Raw genomic sequence first — 22,430 nt, forward strand, 5'->3', positions numbered from 1 at the left:
AAGGAGCACCGCAGGCCGCGGATCGAGCCGCCCCCTCTCTTCTCGGGCTCTGGCGATCTTCTCCGTCTCCGTCGACCTCTGCAGCTCCTACGCCGTCACGGGCCTACGTGTGAGCCGCACGGTGAGCCTCTCCACCTTTTCCCTGTCTCCGCGAAGCTTTTTGCCGCTCGTAGCCACCGCTCCGCTAGCACCCGCACGCGTCGCCGCCGACGAGCTCGTTGCTGTCATTGTGGCCGTTGACACGCTCGCCCGAGCTCACCATTGTGCTCCTGGGGTTCCCAGGAGACCAACGCGCACGCGCACGCGCCTTCCCGTGCCCCCTAAGCACCTAGCTCGACGAGCGCCCGAGAACGCCACCGCCTCCGCTCGTCGCCAGTGCCGATTCCGGCCTATTCCGGCGAAACCACCACCACCACCAGTTGCGCCGCTCACTCCCCGTTCGAACACGACCAGTCGCGGCCGGTTTGGCGCCCCGTAGGCTTCTCCCGACGCGCTCCCGAGCGCCGCTGTCGCCTCCGCTCGCCACCGGCGATGCTCCGGTCATCCCCGACGCCGGTCGTCGTCACCATCGTGTGCGCGGCGCCGGGCCGCACCCTTAGGTCCAAGCCGCAGGTCCGGAGGCCCCGTGTAGCGCGGCTCCGGCCAACTCCGGCGAGGCGCCGCCATTTGTTTGGTCGTCGGAGCCGCTCCGTCGCCGGCGTCCGACGTGGCGTCGCGTGGCCTCCCCTATGAGGCTGACGTGTGGGCCCATGGGGCCCTGTTGACTGTGTTGACCCAGTCAACTCGTTGACTGGGCAGCCCAGAGCCACTGACAGGCAGGCCCCATTCCTTTAATCAACGTTTTAATAATTAAAACTTATTTAGTTAAACTAATTAGACACTGACAGGTGGGGCCTACTAGCTAATTAACTTAGTTTAGTTAAATTAACCACTGTTAATTAGTCCAGTCACTGACCAGTGGGACCCACTGGACAGTTTTGACCTGGTCAGCGTGTCTGTTGACCGCTGACATTATCCCCACGCAATGCTGACATCATATTTCCTTTTCTGTTAATTCTGTTAATTTAAATAATTTCAGAAAATGTTTAAACCTTTAGAAATTCATAGAAAATAAACCGTAACTCCGATGAAAATGTTTTCTACATGAAAGTTGCTCAGAAAAATCCAACGAATCCCAATACGCGGTCCATTCATCTGTCACATGCCCCTAGCATGCTGAACATGGAACATTCCCCCTCCGGTCATCTGTTTGATACAGGTCCGGAACCGGGAATACATTCCCGGTTGAATTCCCCCTTCACCTTCATCGTGTAGCCATACGTTAGGTCACACCCGGCACAACATATTGCCATGTTATGCTTTGTGATGCTATGCTTGCTTTATATTTATTGTTTCTTCCCCCTCTTCTCTCCGGTAGACCCCGAGACCGATGCCGCCCCTGTGATCGACTACGTCGACGACGACCCCTCCTTGCTAGAGCAACCAGGCAAGCCCCCCTTTGATCATCCCGATTTCGCCCATTCCATTCTCTCATGCTTGCATTAGATTTTGCTACTGTTATTGTTTGCTCCTATTCTGATGCATAGCCTGCTTTTGTAACCTGCTCATTGTTACCTACCTGCTTATCCTAGACTGCTTAGTATAGGTTGGTTAGTGATCCATCAGTGACCCCCGCCTTGTCCTTGTTGCCCCTGCTTCATCATCGAAGACCCGATCAACGGGATTGAAGACCAGGCCCCGGCACCGCACATCACTTCCCCCTTAGTTGCTCGACACTACTTGGTTACTATCGAGTGCCGAGGGTGAGACCTCTACAGCACTTCTGATGTTAACCCTGTAGTGTAGCTATCCGGTCGTGGTCATCGAGGGTGATTCCGTCTTAACCACTTCCGATACGACTCTGTCGTGCAACCCCTCAAGTTTGAACACCGGGGGTGGTTCCTCTTACGTTCACCTTGATGATTACATCGAGTGGAATTCACCGGGGGTGATTCCTCGGGTTTTCCCCTTGATGTTTGGACACACAGTTACTATGGTTACTATGACTTTACACTGGACCATGTTACTAAAGACGGGTCGGCCCTGAGGGGTACCCGCGCGAGCTTAATTGCGAGTGATGTGGAGACGGGTTGACCTGGAGGGAGCCCGCGAGATATTTACGAGGCGTGGCCGGGCATTCCTAGCCCTTGCCGCAAGTCCTCGAGACGGGGCAACGGGGTCACATCTTTCATGAGTCTCTGCTTGTTACCGCGCGTTCCTAATCCACTATGATTTGGATATTTGATCCGAGGGGCCTCTAGCCTGATAACACTAACCATCACGTGGGCATAGTATGGGTGTTCTGCGTCGTATGCATCAGCCGAAGCTTAATAGACGTCAGCGACTGAGCGGCGCGCGCCGGGTTGGACTGCATAAGCACCTGCCTTGTTGAAGGAGGTAGCTAGGTCGGCTCACCGGCCGCCCTCGCAACATGCAGGAGTTCCCGGGGAGATGGCCCATGACCCCTGGGGGCATAGGTTTAGTCCGGCGTGCTAGCCTCTCTATTAAGCCTAGGTCGGGTTGCGGCGTATTGTTCGGCCGAGGCCGGGCATGACCCAGGAAAGTGTGTCCGGCCGGAGTTAATCGAGCGTGGTGGGTAAGTTGGTGCACCCCTGCAGGGAAGAAAACATCTATCGATAGCCTGTCCTACGGTAACGGACACTTGGAGTTGTATCCCGATCGATACAACTAGAACTGAATACTTGTGATGAGTAATGGATTGTGATGATAACTGAATAGTATGGCTCTGGGATTGCTTTCTCGCAGGGAGTCGAGAAAGGATCGCTGGCCGAGGTTGATAACACTACTACTACTTTACTTTATGCTACTCTACTCCCTCCTGTTGCTGCAAGATGGTGGTTTCCAGAAGATGCTAGTCTTTGATAGGACTAGGCCTTCTCTCTATTCTGGCATTTCTGCAGCCCAGTCCACATATACAGCCTTCCTTTGATAATGTTGCATATGTAGTGTAGATCCTTGCTTGCGAGTACTTTGGATGAGTACTCACGGTTGCTTTGCTCCCCCTTTTCCCCCTTTCTTCTTCTTTCCAGTTGATGCAACCAGATGTCGGAGCCCAGGAGCCAGATGCCACCGTCGATGCATATTACTACGTGGAGACCGTCGACGGCCAGGAGTAGTTAGGAGGCTCCCAGGCAGGAGGCCTTGCCTTTTCGATCGTTGTTGCTTTTGTGCTAGCCTTCTTAAGGAAAACTTGTCTAACTCATGTCTGTGCTCAGATATTGTTGCTTCCGCTAACTCTTGTGATTTCGAGCTTATGTATTCGAGCCCTCGAGGCCCCTGGCTTGTAATATAAAGCTTGTATTATTTTATTTTGTGTCTAGAGTTGTGTTGTGATATCTTCCCATGAGTCCTTGATCTTGATCGTACACATTTGCGTGTATGATTAGTGTACGATTGAATTGAGGGTGTCACAAGTTGGTATCAGAGCCGACTGCCTGTAGGTAGCCCCCTTTCCAACTCCCTGGCCAAAGTTGAGTCTAGAAACCGAAAACCGTCTTACTAACTTGGTTGTGTGGCTTACGGGCCCACGTCGCCAATTGGTGGTATTAGGATCTTTTATTCCTCGTCTATACTCTGGGACTCTGATCTCTCTTCTATTCGGGCTAAATGATTTTGCTAACTCTAACTCTAGGTTCTCGTAAATACTTTCACCCGGAGAGCCCCTCACTGCAGATGATTGCTTGGTGCATCAAAGGATTCCGAAGACACTCTCCGATGTTCTCCCCAAACTTTGTGCCCGTTGCTTTTGCAACAACCTACCACCGAAATATCCCTATGGATAAATACATACACATGTCGTTCTTACTTCTATTCCCAGGTGATCTTGTTACTACAAGATACCCCGAAATTCTCTCCTTTGTTCTGAGAATACTTTGTGCCTACTGCCTTGCAGTTCTTTGCCACATGAATACCCCTACGGATAATTACTCGCGCTTGTCGAGTATCCGTTCGTCCACAGCTGTTCATTTGTTTCACAAAATTCTTTGGAATACTATTCGATCTTCCGAAAATCCTCAGTAGCCTATTGCTCTTGTTGATCCTTATCTGCTTGCGTTATGGTTACTTCCATATGTCTACCAAAGTTCATTAGCACCCTTTGTCACCGTAATTTCGAGCATTTGATTCGTTTTGTTTGTGAATGCTCGCGATCATCACTTCGAATTAGAATTCTTCCTTTCTGCTCAGACGTCACCCCGGACGTGAGCTGGTGTTTGACAATTCAAACCTTGATTGATAGTCGATCTATGCCTATTCAACTTACTTGTCTTTGATCAGAGCCTCTGCTTCTGATCCACCGTTTTGGAAATCATAATTCCTTTGCACTTGAACTTTGAATTAGTCAGTTGTTTCTATAATCTGATATCCTTGCATTCTTTCTTCTTCTGGGCGAGTACCGATACTCACATCAGATCCCTTGGACCACAAGGTCCTTTGTTGGATTATTATCCAGCAATGTCCTTCATATTCAAAATCTCATGCGCTCTTCCCCTGATACATATTGCCTTCGGTAAATTGTATCCTCTGCTTATTGTCAACCATGCTCTGCTATTGAGCTGATGTTATATGCTCTGGAAGTTAGTGGTAGTGTTCCTAAGATACCCTACGGGTTGAACCTATGCCTTCCCTAATCCGTGTGAACTCAAAAGAGATGTGAGTCTTACTCTTCTGGTACTTCGCCAGATAAATCTTCTGCACTGCAATTTCTTCAAAAACGAGGAGTGAATGAAAGGTTATGCATTGAAGAAGTGGGAGTCGACCTTGAACCTTTGTGTTCATGCCGATGGACCCGATGTAGAACTTATCGTGGAAGCTGCTCGTAAAAATGATTACCCCTTGTTATAAGTTCATCTTGTATCGGTGGTTTGATCATTCATAACCGTGGTTCCGACCATAGTTTCTCCTTAATTCCATTTCCCGAACAAGTTAAAATACTTGTCTTCTGCAGATCATTTCATCTGTCCAACCTCTATTTTTGATCTACCTCGAGTATTGCCCCTTGTTATCTCGAGGATATTGTGTCATTGCACTACCTCTTGTGAATTCTCATTGGAATGAAACTCCATCACATTATTCCTAGCCTGATCGGCTATATCATTATCGCGCTAATTTTAACTGTACTACCCGGTCCTTCCCGGAGTGCAACTTCCGACGATGAGCTAAGCTTACGTCGATCTTCCTCATCCTATCATTTCATCTCGAACAACAAGTTTGATTTCGAGCTTGTGTCGAATCCGTGGTTCTCATGGCCTTTCACTTCATCTACCCCTTTTTGTTTATTGTCGTCGCTGCTCGATGGCATCTTCATAGAGCCTCTCGACAAATGCGTCGTGATCAGCATCAACATTTTGACTTTTTTTGAAATGACAATTGAATTCATGGTGAGAAATACCATCCTTTACCTATGATGATTTGAGTTATCATCGACTACCCCCTTGTCTTCTTTCCAACACATGATTGATCATGTCTTGGTTATACCTTGGACTCCTTGCTATTCCTGCAATTGTTCTTTGAGTATTTCTTGTGATCTTCAACTCTAACCCCTACTTGGAACACCATGTTAATGCTACCTCGAAGCATGACTGAGGTATTCCGAATATCAACAAGAACATTGGAAGCACATTGTCGAATGTTTCTTGATCTATTATCCAAACACCGTTGTATGGGTAATATCATGATTCTTCCCTCGCACCCTTTTATCTAAATGCTTTTGAACTTGCTGTCATATCATGTATATCCTGCTCCGCTTCCCCTTGGGAAGGATATACTCCCAATTCTGGTGTGTAAACACATTTTCCTTTCCAGTGGTCTGATTAATCTGATAATTTCATTTTTCCTTTCCATTGGTTTGTTTAACCTTCTTGTGATCTATATGATATAAGCAGAAATAATTCCCTGCTTATAAAACGCCCCGATGTACAACCTTGTCAGTGAGACCCTGTTACTATTGTTGATGACATTCCGAAACCACCGATGGACGCGAACCTTGCCGATTGGTCCGCCTCGTTCAACGAGCAGGAATATGGTTCTCTTTTCCCCTCGCCCTTGGTACCAATGTGGTTGCCAACATAACTGACAGACTATCCTCCGACAAAGCTTGTATCATAACCGAGTAACATGTCACTGCTCCTTCTACTTTTAACCCACATGGTGGGCCCATAACCCACAGTTCCACAGGATCGAAGCCTGACTCTCCTGTACAACCTTAATGCCGAAGTATCTTATGCTCTTGGCTTTGTGTGTTATCGCGAGCCACCCTCCGAGAGATGATCTATTCCCGATGCTCTGAACCCCCTTTCTCACACTCTGTTCAGGTATCGATCGTTTGTCCATTTACTTGAAACTTCTTATTGTACCTTCATATTTTGCTCTCGACGTTTTCTTAAATTTCAACTCGAGAGATACTTCTGTCACATTCCCTGCATTGTTCACCAGACAATTAACCCTATAAGGGTCAGTTCACCCGAAGTTACTCTTTACTTCCCCACTTAAATCTCGGGACGAGATTTCTTGTAGTGGAGGAGATTTGTAACATCCCCAGCATCACACTACAGTAATCTCCCCCTAATGAAGGTCATGTCATCATGATCATCATGCCAAAATGCCACTTGTCCAAAATCTGCTTCAAATTGCATGTCAAATATTTGCGTCTTCTTTCATGCAAATAAAATAGTTCATCCTATGGCAAATAATCCCTAGATATTTGTCATGTTGAAGCCAACATTTTTGGAATTCCCAAATTTGCCCCTGGGAATTTATTATCTGGTCCAGCAGTATTTAAAATGTCCTTTTCATTTTCTAAAATGCTTGGACAACTCCTGATGGCCCCAAACTTTTTGTGACAGCGCCCAATAATTGTTTAAAATTGTTTTGGCCAGTGGCATATTTTTGCAAAGTCAATTGTGGCTAAAAGAAAATGCAAAAGCTGCTAAAAGAAAAAGTTAAAGTTAAAAAAAAAAGAAAAAAGAAAAGAGAAAGAGCACAGGCCACTGTGCACTGGGCCAAGTGCACAGTGCCTGCCCCGAGCCAACTCGCCCAGCAGGTTGGCCCACTCCCCCTCCCCGGTCGCTTCCTGTTCCTCCGACCGGGCGGGACAGCGCGCGCCCGTCGCCGTCCAACCACCTCGCCGGCGATGCCTGACGAAGGGATAAGGCTCCGGACGCCTCGGTCCTCTCCCCCGCTCTCCATTGTCGCCCGCTCCGCCTCTCCCTCTCCCACCAGATCCCTCCTTGCTCCCCACCCCTCGTTCCCCACCTCAACCGAGCGCCGCTGTCGCCATGGCTGTGCCGTAGCCGCGGCCACCACACACCCCGCGCCTCGCCAGCACGTCCACAAGACGCGCCGTCGACCTCTACCTCGACTACGCCTCGCCATCGAGCTCGAGGAGCACCGCAGGCCGCGGATCGAGCCGCCCCCTCTCTTCTGGGGCTCCGGCGATCTTCTCCGTCTCCGTCGACCTCTGCAGCTCCTAAGCCGTCACGGGCCTACGTGTGAGCCGCACGGTGAGCCTCTCCCCCTTTTCCCTGTCTCCGCGAAGCTTTTCGCCGCTCGTAGCCACCCGCTCCGCTAGCACCCGCACGCGTCGCCGCCGCCGAGCTCGTTGTTGTCATTATGGCTGTTGACACGCTCGCCCGAGCTCACCGTTGTGCTCCTGGGGTTCCCAGGAGACCAACGCGCACGCGCACGCGCCTTCCCGTGCCCCCTAAGCACCTAGCTCGACGAGCGCCCGAGAATGCCGCCGCCTTCGCTCGTCGCCAGTGCCGATTCCGGCCTGTTCTGGCAAGACCACCACCACCACTAGCTGCGCCGCTCACTCCCCGTTCGAACGCGACCAGCCGCGGCCGGTTTGGCGCCCCGTAGGCTTCTCTCGACGCGCTCCCGAACGCCGCTGCCGCCTCCGCTCGCCACCGGCGATGCTCCGGTCGTCCCCGACGCCGGTCGTCTTCACCATCGTGTGCGCGGCGCCGGGCCGCACCCTTAGGTCCAAGCCGCAGGTCCGGAGGCCCCCTGTAGCACGGCTCCGGCCAACTCCGGCGAGGCGCCGCCGTTTCTTTGGTCGTCGGAGCCGCTCCGTCACCGGCGTCCGACGTGGCGCCGCGTGGCCTCCCCTGTGAGGCTGACGTGTGGGCTCATGGGGCCCTGTTGACTATGTTGACCCAGTCAACTCGCTGACCGGGCAGCCCAAAGCCACTGACAGGCAGGCCCCATTCCTTTAATCAATATTTTAATAATTAAAACTTATTTAGTTAAACTAATTAGACACTGAGAGGTGGGGCCTACTAGCTAATTAACTTAGTTTACTTAAATTAACCACTGTTAATTAGTCCAGTCACTGACAAGTGGGACCCACTGGACCCACAGGTCAGTTTTGACCTGGTCAGCGTATCTGTTGACCGCTGACATCATCCCCACGCAATGCTGACGTCATATTTCCTTTTCTATTAATTCTGTTAATTTAAATAATTTCAGAAAATGTTTAAACCTTTAGAAATTCATAGAAAATAAACCGTAACTCCGATGAAAACGTTTTCTACATGAAAGTTGCTCAGAAAAATCCAACGAATCCGAATACTCGGTCCGTTCATCTGTCACATGCCCCTAGCATGCTGAACATGGAACATTCCCCCTCCGGTCATCTGTTTGATACAGGTCCGGAACCGGGAATACATTCCCGGTTGAATTCCCCCTTCACCTTTATCGTGTAGCCATACGTTAGGTCACACCCGGCACAACATATTGCCATGTTATGCTTTGTGATACTATGCTTGCTTTATATTTATTGTTTCTTCCCCCTCTTCTCTTCGGTAGACCCCGAGACCGATGCCGCCCCTGTGATCGACTACGTCGACGACGACCCCTCCTTGCCAGAGCAACCAGGCAAGCCCCCCCTTTGATCATCCCGATTTCGCCCATTCCATTCTCTCATGCTTGCATTAGATTTTGCTACTATTATTGTTTGCTCCTATTCTGATGCATAGCCTGCTTTTGTAACCTGCTCATTGTTACCTACCTGCTTATCCTAGACTGCTTAGTATAGGTTGGTTAGTGATCCATCAGTGACCCCCACCTTGTCCTTGTTGCCCCTGCTTCATCATCGAAGACCCGATCAACGGGATTGAAGACCAGGCCCCGGCACCGCACATCACTTTCCCCTTAGTTGCTCGACACTACTTGGTTACTATCGAGTGCCGAGGGTGAGACCTCTACAGCACTTCTGATGTTAACCCTGTAGTGTAGCTATCCAGTCGTGGTCATCGAGGGTGATTCCGTCTTAACCACTTCCGATACGACTCTGTCGTGCAACCCCTCAAGTTTGAACACCGGGGGTGGTTCCTCTTACGTTCACCTTGATGATTACATCGAGTGGAATTCACCGGGGGTGATTCCTCGGGTTTTCCCCTTGATGTTTGGACACACAGTTACTATGGTTACTATGACTTTACACTGGACCATGTTACTAAAGACGGGTCGGCCCTGAGGGGTACCCGCGCGAGCTTAATTGCGAGTGATGTGGAGACGGGTTGACCTAGAGGGAGCCCGCGAGATAATTACGAGGCGTGGCCGGGCATTCCTAGCCCTTGCCGCAAGTCCTCGAGACGGGCAACGGGGTCACATCTTTCATGAGTCTCTGCTTGTTACCGCGCGTTCCTAATCCACTACGATTTGGATATTTGATCCGAGGGGCCTCTAGCCTGATAACACTAACCATCACGTGGGCATAGTATGGGCGTTCTGCGTCGTATGCATCAGCCGAAGCTTAATAGACGTCAGCGACTGAGCGGTGCGCGCCGGGTTGGACTGCGTAAGCACCTGCCTTGTTGAAGGAGGTAGCTAGGTCGGCTCACCGGCCGCCCTCGCAACATGCAGGAGTTCCCGGGGAGATGGCCCATGACCCCTGGGGGCATAGGTTTAGTCCGGCGTGCTAGCCTCTCTATTAAGCCTAGGTCGGGTTGCGGCGTATTGTTTGGCCGAGGCCGGGCATGACCCAGGAAAGTGTGTGCGGCCGGAGTTAATTGAGCGTGGTGGGTAAGTTGGTGCACCCCTGCAGGGAAGAAAACATCTATCGATAGCCTGTCCTACGGTAACGGACACTTGGAGTTGTATCCCGATCGATACAACTAGAACTGAATACTTGTGATGAGTAATGGATTGTGATGATAACTGGATAGTATGGCTCTGGGATTGCTTTCTCGCAGGGAGTCGAGAAAGGATCTCTGGCCGAGGTTGATAACACTACTACTACTTTACTTTATGCTACTCTACTCCCTCCTGTTGCTGCAAGATGGTGGTTTCCAGAAGATGCTAGTCTTTGATAGGACTAGGCCTTCTCTCTATTCTGGCATTTCTGCAGCCCAGTCCACATATACAGCCTTCCTTTGATAATGTTGCATATGTAGTGTAGATCCTTGCTTGCGAGTACTTTGGATGAGTACTCATGGTTGCTTTGCTCCCCCTTTTCCCCCTTTCTTCTTCTTTCCAGTTGATGCAACCAGATGTCGGAGCCCAGGAGCCAGATGCCACCGCCGATGCATATTACTACGTGGAGACCGTCGACGACCAGGAGTAGTTAGGAGGCTCCCAGGCAGGAGGCCTTGCCTTTTCGATCGTTGTTGCTTTTGTGCTAGCCTTCTTAAGGCAAACTTGTCTAACTCATGTCTGTGCTCAGATATTGTTGCTTCCGCTAACTCTTGTGATTTTGAGCTTATGTATTCGAGCCCTCGAGGCCCCTGGCTTGTAATATAAAGCTTGTATTATTTTATTTTGTGTCTAGAGTTGTGTTGTGATATCTTCCCGTGAGTCCTTGATCTTGATCGTACACATTTGCGTGTATGATTGAATCGTGGGAGTCACAAATTAGAGGGAGGAGATTAGAACCACATGAGGCTTCTAATTATTAGGACAAGAGGATTATCTAAGCTCTAATTAGTCAACTAGGACCAACTAGAACTAGAAGAACTAGAGGAGGCTCCAAAAACTTGTGTGTCTCAAAGGACAAAATCCCCTAGTATATATAGGTTGGAGGAGAGGGAGAGGGCAGCCACCCAGGGGTAAGGAGTCCCCTTTGGTGTGTCGGCCTAGGGGAGAAGTTGGACTCCCTCCCCTAGTAGGAACCCCCCCCCCCCCACACACACACATAAGGAAAAGGGGGGGCCACCTCCACTTGGGCCTTTGTGGCCCAAGTTACCTTCCACCTCTTGGCCTTTTTAGGCCCGCTGATATTTAAATTAAGTAAAAAAATGTTCTAAATACCTTTAGACCATTATATAGATATATATATATATATATTAACATCTCCGAAAACATTTTCCACTTATATGTGATTTATGGGTAATACCTCGTATTACCCGATACTCACTGAAACCCTTCCGGTGACCCCGAAACGCTTTTGGATCCTCTCAGAACTATTGTTAATATTAATGAAACAATTCCACAAATATATTCTCATCACCCCCGTCCTACTAACACTCAGCAGATCGTGATGGCCTTAAGCTTGTGACCCCGTAGGTTCAGTAACTCATAGACATGAACGAAACCCTTCGTTCACTCACCGATAGCAGGACCGTGGACGTCCATATCGATCCCTATGAGCACATGAATGATATTTGGGTGAACCTGTGGTTATCATGTGATGTTCCTTTTGCTTCCCAAAACTTTACAAAACCTGAGATGCATCGGTATCCTCCTGAGTCATCACCATGCTCACTATGCTGAAATCCTCGTCATCGCTTTTGTTCTTCTTTCTCGTTGTTGTGTTCCTGTATCCCCGTGACGTAGTCACTTGTGTCTGTCCATACGATGATGGATACCGTCACACCAAGAGGTCCCTAAGAATATCTCTCCATCGTCGGAGGAGCAAATCCCACTCTCGAGCTATCCAGCCACTTGTCAAACTTTTCGATGAACCAGTAAGTCGCTGTTATGATCACCGTGTTAAAGATGACGTTTGAGCAACCCCAAAGCCCACCGTATGTAAGAAGTGATCAAGATACTCTCATGTTCTAAGGAGAAAATCACACGTTAACACTTCGTGTTATTACAATTGATTACAAACAATATTAACTCAATTCATAACAGACAAGATTGAGTCGATTCAATATGACAGTTCTTCTAACGTCATAATCTCAATGTTGTTTTAGGACTATCGTTACACTTAACGATATCCTAATATATGGAAAACGTGATCACCAACAACACTTGAGCTAGTCGCAGAGGCAAGACTAGGAATGTTTTATTTAATCATTTATCATTTCACACGTGCATATGAGTTTTCCACTGAATCACATAATCCAGGATCATAGCAGTTATAGCATAGAATATGAACTCCATAATTATGAATGTGAAAATATAATAATACAATTTTATTGCCTCTAGGGCACATTTCCAACAAAGCACGCCTTGATTTTTGGCTTCCACATGGTGAGTGTGTCGATCCGCTCTATCGGCGCATCGAGCGCCTTGAGGATGGAAGCAGATTGAGCGTCGATGATGTTGTAGGGCGCGGTCATTGGTGTGGAGTCCAACTTGTTGAGGTAGGTACGCAACTCGGATCCATGGCCTCGGACAGCGCTTGTCGGGCTTGCTGGTGATGAGTCACCAACTTGCAGATGGTTGTGGCGGTGGGAGACATGGCGATGGCGGAAGGGTAGTGGTTGGGCTCTGACACCATGATGTTAGGTTCCGATCTAGCTTATCTCATTCACTCAGATGTTTTGCTTTACAGAGATACATAGTATTGCAAAAGAAAAAAGAACAAGAAGTAAAGCCGAGCCGTGTCATTGCCTGATCCACTGGATGATCCCTCTCTTGGTCCCTCCTCTTGCTTAGGCCTGATCCACTGGAAAATACATTGGCAATTTTAAAGTCTAAAAGGTTGTACAAAGCACTATCGGGCTGGAAGGCGGTGCCTGTGGACCTGACACACCTATGCCGGAGCCTAAGTAGAGGCCACCACACAACAGCGAGTTGACGATAACGAAGGACCCAAACGAGTTGGCGAACCTCTTTCTTCCAATGAACATGGCCGAGGATCAGGTTCTACATACAATTTCACTGATTTAGGTGCTTGTTGATAACAAGATTGTATGTAACCTTCGACATAAAAGCCGAGTATTTCCCGAAAATTCGTTTCTAAGCTCGGGCTCAGATGCTCCCAAAATCAGCAACGTTGGTTTGCATGTAGATCTGTGCCATGCGTGGTATTTTCTGCCAGTATTTCCATCGTACGTTGAGAAAAACAGGCGAGCTCTGAGTAGCATTGAATGCGATGGCAGAGCGTATTGTAGATGCGGACCAGCCTAGTGAACTCACGGACCAGCCATTCTCCTGTGCCGCGGGCTGAGCCGTCTCCGTCGACGGAAATCGTTAACGGACACCCTTCCAGCCCATCATTATTGTAAACCCAGCAGGGTTGGTGGGGCAACCCTAGAACAGATTTTGCCCATCGCCACCGCTCCATTCCCTTTCTAGTCCTGCCGCCATGTCTGTTCTAGCTGACTTCCTCCTCCCTCTCATCTCTTGTCCATGTTCCTCCATTTGTGGTGACGAGCTCGAGACGAACGTTGCGGGGGGACCAGAGACTAGTCGGGCGTCGATTCTACAAGTACATCATCCTTCTGTATGATGTGTCATGTATCTCCAAACAGAAGTTATGTCCGTCTTGAACGTCTGCACATTGCTTTGATCATATTCAGCTAGGTTCAGCATTCATGCAACGGATCTATAGTAAATTCCTTAGCGGTCCTCTAACTGCATCGTACGGTGTCACACTTGGCATCAAAAGGTACTAGTTGTCATCAAAATCTTGTTCCAAAACCACTCCCCTTAGTGATTTACACTTTCCAAATTCAGGCATAAACCTGTCCCAGATTTGCTATATATATGAAACTACAGGCTGAAAACACTAAAAACAAAAAATAAATCGACAATCCAGATATAATACAAGATTCCTGCTGCTCTAGTACGCCTTAACCGCATTTGCTGCAATGAAAAACAGCCATATCTGTCATCCAAACAGATTTTCAGTGTCAAAGTCATACATGGATTATGTCTGCTTCGGACACAGCTACTCAATTCTGGTATGAAAATCACGGGATCAAATAACCACTAGTACCAATAGCATTGCACATTCTGAGAGATGAACATACATCCACATATCATATCAGCGCTTACATTTACTTAAACTGCTTAAGAATCCATCTAAAAATGCAGTACATGTCCATAGTTTTTCATCTACAAGGTGGCAGGTGTTTGTGCTGCAAAATGCCCCAGCAACTAAATCGGGACAATTCAACCAAAAGATCTTGCCGGGCTGCACGTAGAGTGAACGAATACTTCATCACTTTAGTCGAGGATCTCCTCGTACAGGAACTCTGGGATGCATCCCTTATTCCCCTTCATCGTCACTATCTCACATGCAATCTTCTTGCGGAGGTGCTCGATCTGCTCCTGTGAGAAACAAAAAATGCAGAAATCTGCTCAATGCATAGTCAATGGGGCATATTTAGACTCTGTACACAACTAAAAGTTTTTCCCAGTTTGATACCTGGTTCATATTCGATCTCAGGTAAAGGCCAGTGAACTCCAGTATGTAGTGCACGACATACACCACACCGTCTTCCCTGCGTGCAGAGTACATGGGTTTTTAGGGTTGCTGCAGCCAACTGGATTTAGCCTTCATCTATGTATGCTCAATGTAGGATCACTAACCTGGTGCATGGCTCGTGTTGCGCAACCAACGGGTACACAAATGACCATCCAGTCGTCTCGACCAAGCCTGCTCCAAACTTGTCATTAAAAAGGTTGTAAAACCTACGCTGGAACTTCCTCGCCAGCGCCTCATGCTTCCTCTTCATCTCATCTAATGGATCTGTCTCTGTTGGATCAAGAACCATTGCAATCTTCTTCTCAGTGTCGAGAATGTACAAGGACCAGCAATCCATGAACATCACAGGGAACATGAACTGAACATCGGTTTGAAAAATTCAGTTAGAAACCAGACTGAACGAAGCATGCAGTTCATTACTTCATCACTTACTGGTTTAATCCCAGTCTATTTCGTCGTCTTCCTTACAAAGCTCATCCTGCATTCAATCCAAACACACCAGACTCAGGTTCATATGCAGTGGAGACAACACACAACAGAAGGAATCATCAAGCGAGTCATATATACCACAAAAACAGGATAAAAAATCTCTCTCCATCTGTCAAGCCATCCGTGGTACATTTTCTTCTCTTTCTCACTGGGCATCCGTTGAATGCACACAAATTCAGTGTTAACTCACCCCCAGGAGTGAGCTCATCCATCAAGTCCTGTCCGGATGCCACCGCCAGCAGTGGATGGAAGTGCTTGAACCATTTCTTGCAGGATAACAACATTTAATTTTTGCAATGATCAACCAAAAAACAGTTTAAGCATCCTAGAAGCACATGGTGCCCTGTCTGGTGGTGCACTGCCAAGGCATAGCGTGAAAATTTGCAAACGTGCTAATTCAGTACAGTAGTTCTCCCTACTAATGCAATATCTATGCAGGTACTGATTTACGAACAATTTACCCTAGTTCAGCTAACTAATTGAAATATTCTTTAGGTAAAACAGTTTTCACAAAAAATCTATACGAAAAATTCGGCTGATTGGCAAGTAAGGGTTCAAAATCCGGCTGCTCTGTTTTGATCTGTAATAACAACAAACAATAACTCAGCTTCTGGGAGCTACCAGCAAGTAAGAGTTCTATGCTAGCCCATACATACCAGTCAAAATTGTCGTAGGCGGTGATCCACCCAACATTCTCAGGACTCAGCAAAAACTCATTCAAAACTTTCGGCACTCGCACCTGCATGATCAGCTATTCTCTGCCTCAGGCTTTCCCTGGAAAAAAATCAAAAAAAGTGATGGCACATCAGCTCACTCCATGATGCTGTTTTTTCAAACCAAAATTGCACAAAAAAGAAACCCACATTGTATCTCGTACCACAGAACCTAGCGAACAACCGCACACTCTCTCCTGCATCGACTTGGTTCTTTCTGCATTCAGTCGGCTTTTTTACTGAATCTAACTTCCCATGAATAAAGACTGCAGAAGTCGTATGCCTCGTTCAACGAATCGGAACGTGTTCCTAATTCTGGTTTAATCACACTCCTCGTCCGTTCCTCAGCAAACTTCCGTATGGATTGCTCCAGTGCGCTCATCCATGAAGCGCACGAATTTCTGTCCGGCGGTGCACTCCCTAGTCTTAACCTACAGCAATAATGCTTCGTCCAGTCAATTAACACAAAACTGGTGTGCTGCAGACAGTAGCGTTTTCCCTGAAAATTATGAACTGGTTTCTCAAAACATTTAATCGACAGAGTCCTGATATGCAGCCTGGTTCAAGGCAACGTTTCTCTTATCTGAAATTCTAAACACCTTACGACATCTAACTACCTGAAACACGCCAAAACCAAATACCTGCTCCCTTGAACTTAACTACCTGTCGACAAATGCGGTCAAATTCAATATACAATCAGACCACGGGGACATGACGGCTCACCTTTTCGTCCATCATCCAGGTGCCTCCCGATTAACCTTTCCGATAGATTGAGCTGACTTTGTTGGCAACGCGGCTCTTTTCCGCCGCGCCTCAGGGCGCAACCAAATTCACCATTTGAATCATACGGGCCAAGAGCGCCAGCCTCCCCCCCTGGGCAGCAGCCTCAGCGGCACCGGATCCGGGTGCTCAAGGTTATCAGCGAACTCTTCCCGAGTTGGGATCCTGCGGGCGCCGGAGTTCAAGAAATGGTCTGTGAATCAATAGAGGGGCCGCAGAAAAAAAGATCTTACCTGACCACCAGATCGAGCACAAACTCCAAGCCGTTCTCCTCCATCCTGCCACGCCGCCGGCCGTCCTCGACGTCGCCCTCGTTCCCTCGAGATCCAAGAGCAACCCTGCAATGACGGGCCCAAGCCGATGGGATGACGGCTCTGGATTTCCACGCTCCCTCGACTAACGACCTGTGCCATGGCACTGCCCATCCCAGTGACAGAGCCGTCCGCGGACCCACGCGCGACGACGGACGCCCATACCGAAAAGGCCCACATACGACACTGTGCACCACGTATTCGCTACCGTATCTTCCTTTTCCACGGGCCTAAACTGCTGCACCAGCTGGACTTTCTCGCATCCCAATGGCTCAACGGACGATCTGGATTTAGGGTGTAGCTGAGCCTGGCACCAAAATGCCCCGTCCAGTATTTCCATGCTTATTTCCACTAGTAATCAATGCACACGATATTAGACAAGATATTAGTTGCATTTCTCGTTAGTATATTAGGCAGATATTAACTGCATCTTTGATATTAGTATGTTTTAATTAGAGCAAGGTGCTAAACACGTTAATGAAAACACGCATGGTGCTAAACATGTTTACCGCTAAACACCGAAGGGACATAGACCGTTGCATAGACACGGTTAAACGGGTGAGATGTGTTGGATCTTCTCAACTCGCTCTTTTTATATTGGTATATAGTGGGGCGTTTAAAAGTAAAGATATAGATGAAAGTTCAATACAAATCGGAGGATATCCCCATAAACATGACAGCACTAAACATGACAATCGTCAAAGGCAAACACACACCAACAGCATACTCTCTTATTTTTGGCGACCAACAATATACATGACAATAGAGACGTAACTACAGTTTTTATTCGAACAAGCACATATGCCTGTTCATCATCTCACCGAGGCGAAACGATATGGGTTTCCACAGTACAGCCCAGCCTGCCAGATCTCCATGCAACAGCAGAAATGTGCAGCTAAAATTAGCCGCAGCAGCACAAGGACTCCATGCAGCACTCGCAGGTCTTGTAGCAGCAGAAGCAACAGCACAGTGTAAACAGGCTGCAAGCGACAGGCTTCCAATGTAAAATCCACAGTTGTTAACCAGAAACCGGTGCAAGATTAAGTATCAGAAGTACTCCCCTGTCCCATAATATAAGAGCGTTTTTAACACTGCACTATTATTAAAAATTCTCTTATATTATGGGACAGAGGGGGTACTTAATTTGCAACTTGAACTGAGATTCGCTGCATAATTTCATAGTGAAATATCTAAAAATTACTTTTTCGATAAAGGGTGGATTTTATTACTCAAAATTAAGCATCAAGAGGATACAAACATAGTGAGCACACACCCGGCCTCTACATAGCTAAGATGCGCACAGCCAACACCAACGCACACACAAAAACCGCCAGCAAGTAGCAAAGTCATATAAGACCAAAGCTATGCCTAAGCGAGTAAAAAGAAAAACGCCCTGAAGCGATCAAAATCATGATCGACAAACTACAACAATGACCATATCCACATCAACCATCTCATAACACCACAAGGACAATGATGTTCTTCAACAGCAACGCCTTCAAGAAGGGAGCGACGCTCGAGTGCCGCCGTCACTGGAACCAACCACCAAAGGCCAGTGTCTAGGTTTTCACCCTGAAGAAACAGTCCGAGCATATCCGAGCAATGCCTTCAACAAGGTAACGATGACAGAACATCGTCATTGTCAGGTATAACCGTCAAGGGCCAGACCTAGGTTTTCACCCCGGAGCTTGAGACCAGGTACTCAAAAAGCAACACCATCGGACTCAAGCATGTGTTGTATCCACTACTTTTCCGCAATTCTAGCAGCAGCATGTGCTGGGTTTGAAAACCGATAGCAACCGCTGCGCAACCATACCCTCTACGTCAAGTCATCATCCATAGATTGCATATCACCGCCAAAGCGACCACTAGATCTTGAAGAGTATCACTCGCAAAGACCCTTTAGTGTCCATCGCAATCTGCCGTGAGGCCGCTGCCACGCTGGTGAGTTCATCTTGTCTTGCCGCGATCCGCACCCGCCGTGCCAAAAGCCTTGCGGAAGAGCAGCGGAGAATCCTGATCCAGTTGAGGACGCTAGGGCCTCGCGCCGCCATCCCCATGGCCAGATGCGCTTAAGCTAGACCACGTCGACGACTCAATGCAGTAGGCGCCCTACATGCGACAGCTAAAGATATGAGCCCGGTCGCATCTTTGTTAGGCGGTACCAGCTGCGATGGAGGACTCTGATCTTGAAACAGTTTGCATCCAAGATTCAGCCAAAGCAAGCCAGCCGCGATGGAGGATCGTGAAACAATCAGCATCCAAGACGGCAAGTCAACCCTGCGCCACCGGCACAGAACCGGGCCACCTTGCCACCAGGAGCCACCCCGCCAGCGGACACCAAGCCCCGCCACCAACTGGCGAGTCGCCGTCGACGCGCCGCCACGAAACTGCTGCCCTGCAGCACGGGAGCCGCCGCGAGGAGAAGCCCCGCCGCCGCCGTCGGCCGCGCGGGCTTAGCCCGGCGGCGTCCTCCGGCGGCGGCGCAGTGGGAGTAGAGGATAGATCGGGTGGCGGCGCTAGGGTAGGACGTGCGCCCGAGTCGCCCTGGGCTGGGCGACGCGGGGCCCTTCCTGCGTACCGGTATCTGAAAATTACTTGCATCTTGGAGTGATCTCAAACTGATTTGATGGTATAATTAAATTCTCTGATGCAGTGCGAAAGAGAAGATCCAGGCGAAGCTGCATGAAAATGACCAGTAACTACTACCACTTGCCAACAGGATATCATTTTCCATTTTATCTAATGAACCAAAGGTTTGGGTCACTTGTTTGGTGGATATCCCTTTCAGGAATAAAGGTGAAAGATCACTTCCTACCTCCCTGAATGGCAGTCCCTCACCAAACTGGGGCCTTCTAGGGGGGGAGGGCAAACTAGGCCCTTAATGACGATAGGTGCTGGAAATGTTTTGTAAGAAAGCTTTGCCGGCAAGGAAGAAATGTACCCCACCCAACTGTGATTAAATCACCGAAATGAGGAAGGAAGTTGAATCATGAAGCTAATTAGTTTCTCTGGGAAAACAAAGCTTTGTAACAAGCCCAAGAGCACCTTTTGCATTTCCGGGCTATTGTTAAGGAGGCCATCCTAAATTTTTAGACTTTGTACCCGCATCACTTTCACCATGTTCTGAATCTTACAATAACACAATAAAAGTTCAATTAAAAACTTAAAATGCTTTTGTACCAAATGCGTGACGTTTGCTAGGGCCTCTCTGATTTGTAGGATTTCAAACTAAGAAAAATGAAGAAACTGGATGCCATGCCATGTTGAATTCACATGAACTAAAAACACACAAATATGTAGTGTAGCACAGGTTGTCTGATTGCACCACATGGAAAACACAGAATGTAGGCATAGTGTTTGCCATAGTTTTCACTGAAAATAAGAATAATTTCCATGAGGTTGGACTAGGTGGAAATTTTCCTTTGAAATTGCATGCAAAGTAGTCTATAGGAAAAATTCATATGTTCTCAAGAACTTTTGCGAAGAAGCATAATCCTCCAAACTTCCTATGAAATTCCTTTGAATTAAAGAGGCCCTAAATCATACTGATTCCTTTTCTTTCATACACAGTTAGGTACTGCTAACTCTTAGGTTTAATAACAAGATACGGGACTCGGGAAATATGAGAAAGGTAAACGACGTAAACTGCCTACCTAGTTTGTTAGAATGATCGTGTGACACATAAAGTAGTATTCTGGCGTATGTTAGAATGATCGCATGACACATAAATCTTGTCTATGTTACTTGTTACATCAAACAGGTTATTGATAAGTCAGAAATACATAATACTCCCTAGTTGTACTAAAGCAGCGTCAATTAATATGGATCGGAGGGAGTACTATTTTTGTAAAGAACTTAGACGCCACGAGTAATATCATGCAAATTTACTCTAATTTTGAAATAAAATAAAATAAATACTAAAAATTCACTAAGGTGGCCTTATACACCTTAAGGCAAGTTCAAAATTCAGAGTGATTCCTCATTGCAGAATACTCGACAAGAACTCGACCAAAATGCATAATTAACAGAGTAACAAGAGTTATCCATAACTATAACAGAACAGAAAGGTTACCATGCATATAAGCAGCCTTTCTCCTCATGGCGCTTCTGAACATGATCATAGTAGGACATGTCCTGCGTACTCGGAGGGTTGTCCATCTTGATGTATATCTCTACACAAGTATCTAAGTACACCAAAAGAGAAGAAAAGGACTATGAGCAGAACAAAGGAGGAAAATATATGGAGTGGACAGTGGCTATCTGTATGGGTGTGAGACCTTTTATAGACCAACTCAAGTTTGCAGTGTGTCAGGTCGAACCAAGTGTCCAACTATCAAGCACCAGTAGGAACAAAAAGGACTTGACCAGGGTAAACGTAACTGTGGCAGTTGATGTGTTGTTTGCTAGTGCAATAGAGATAGCACAATTTTGTTTAATGAACAATCATATATAACACAGTTTGTTCAATAAGGAATGTACAGAAAATAGCAGCATAGGAAATTCTTCATTTTATCAGTATATGTATTTCTAGATCCTTGAATCAGTGTTAATCAAGCCAATAATTAGTATTAAGTATTATTACTGTCCATCAAGCTTATCGCACCAAACCCTGTAAGAGTATCTTTTCTGGGGATAACTAGACAGGTTAAATCTTACTTGGATGGGACTAAATCCGTAGTCATGCCATGAATCAGATCTCTTATGAGTATCCATCTGACTGAGAAATGTGCACTGAGCTTGCAGATGGATGAAATTGATTACCATTGAATCTTTAGGTGAAATTAGGTCCCTCTTGCATTCATTGGTAGATGGTTGCTACTTGCACCAGGGACCAGACTTGATTTTATCAACCAAGTGCCTTTATCATTATTCATGACAACATCATCCATAATAACAGTTAATCATAATACCACTGCTGACAATGAAGGGGAATAAAGGTAAAAGAAAGAGATTTTACACATTGATTGATAATATTGATCCAGACGTTAGAAATATAAGGACATTTTTCAGTGTGGAGCCAAGACTTTGATATTTATCATGTCAAAGGCATATCATCCTTAATTATGCAGAAATGTTCTTGTCATGAATTGGCAAGATGTGCAGTACCAGAACATGTAGCAATGCTTACTGTGTGAAGTTCAGATTTCCTATTCCACTAAGCAAGTGACACAATGTAGTTGAGTTATCAAGCATGAAAAGCACTGTGGACTTACCTCATTGTTTGCTCATCCATCAAATCTGGTGAACAGATTCATCAGAATCTGGAAAATTCGAAATACACTGGCACCCACATGACACCAGCTGTAGTAAAAAATCACGACCTCCCATATCCAAAGTTGTTTCACAGAACAATTGACTAGAATTGGGCATTATCTTGTCAAAGAAAGAAATGTCCATCACTTGAGAATACACCATGAAAGAATCAAGGTTCGTCCTCAAATAAGAAACTATTAATTACAGACTTTGAAACGAGGG

At 47.2% G+C, this 22,430-nt stretch overlaps 2 protein-coding genes across 2 annotated transcripts in view; both read right to left on the reverse strand.

Annotated features, from left to right (window-relative positions):
* Positions 1-14,146: 14,146 nt before the first annotated feature.
* Positions 14,147-17,156, reverse strand: LOC123180691 (uncharacterized). Its single transcript, XM_044592804.1, has 7 exons — positions 16,875-17,156; positions 16,585-16,806; positions 15,227-15,414; positions 15,092-15,137; positions 14,764-15,017; positions 14,600-14,675; positions 14,147-14,502 (listed from the first exon to the last, which is right to left on the reverse strand). Exons 5-7 carry the CDS (start codon positions 15,012-15,014, stop codon positions 14,398-14,400), a joined length of 432 nt encoding a protein of 143 aa, XP_044448739.1. The 5' UTR covers positions 15,015-15,017; positions 15,092-15,137; positions 15,227-15,414; positions 16,585-16,806; positions 16,875-17,156; the 3' UTR covers positions 14,147-14,397.
* Positions 17,157-17,575: 419 nt separating this feature from the next.
* The window catches only part of LOC123180690 (serine/threonine protein phosphatase 2A 57 kDa regulatory subunit B' kappa isoform), a gene marked incomplete in the record, with an annotated part of 7,653 nt that continues 2,798 nt past the window's right edge, over positions 17,576-22,430 (reverse strand). Inside the window, 2 exon segments of the mRNA XM_044592803.1 lie at positions 17,576-17,932; positions 21,028-22,411.

This window comes from Triticum aestivum, chromosome 1D, assembly GCF_018294505.1.
Source record: "Triticum aestivum cultivar Chinese Spring chromosome 1D, IWGSC CS RefSeq v2.1, whole genome shotgun sequence".
NCBI lineage: Eukaryota > Viridiplantae > Streptophyta > Magnoliopsida > Poales > Poaceae > Triticum > Triticum aestivum.

What these genes read in the sequence shown, in the direction of transcription:
- LOC123180691 (XM_044592804.1), bottom strand. Translation starts at nt 15,014, where the DNA reads ATGTTCCCTGTGATGTTCATGGATTGCTGGTCCTTGTACATTCTCGAC. An exon ending in CAACACGAGCCATGCACCAG is followed by an intron (nt 14,676 to 14,763) that starts GTTAGTGATCCT and finishes CTCTGCACGCAG; the next exon opens with GGAAGACGGTGTGGTGTATG. An exon ending in TGAGATCGAATATGAACCAG is followed by an intron (nt 14,503 to 14,599) that starts GTATCAAACTGG and finishes TGTTTCTCACAG; the next exon opens with GAGCAGATCGAGCACCTCCG.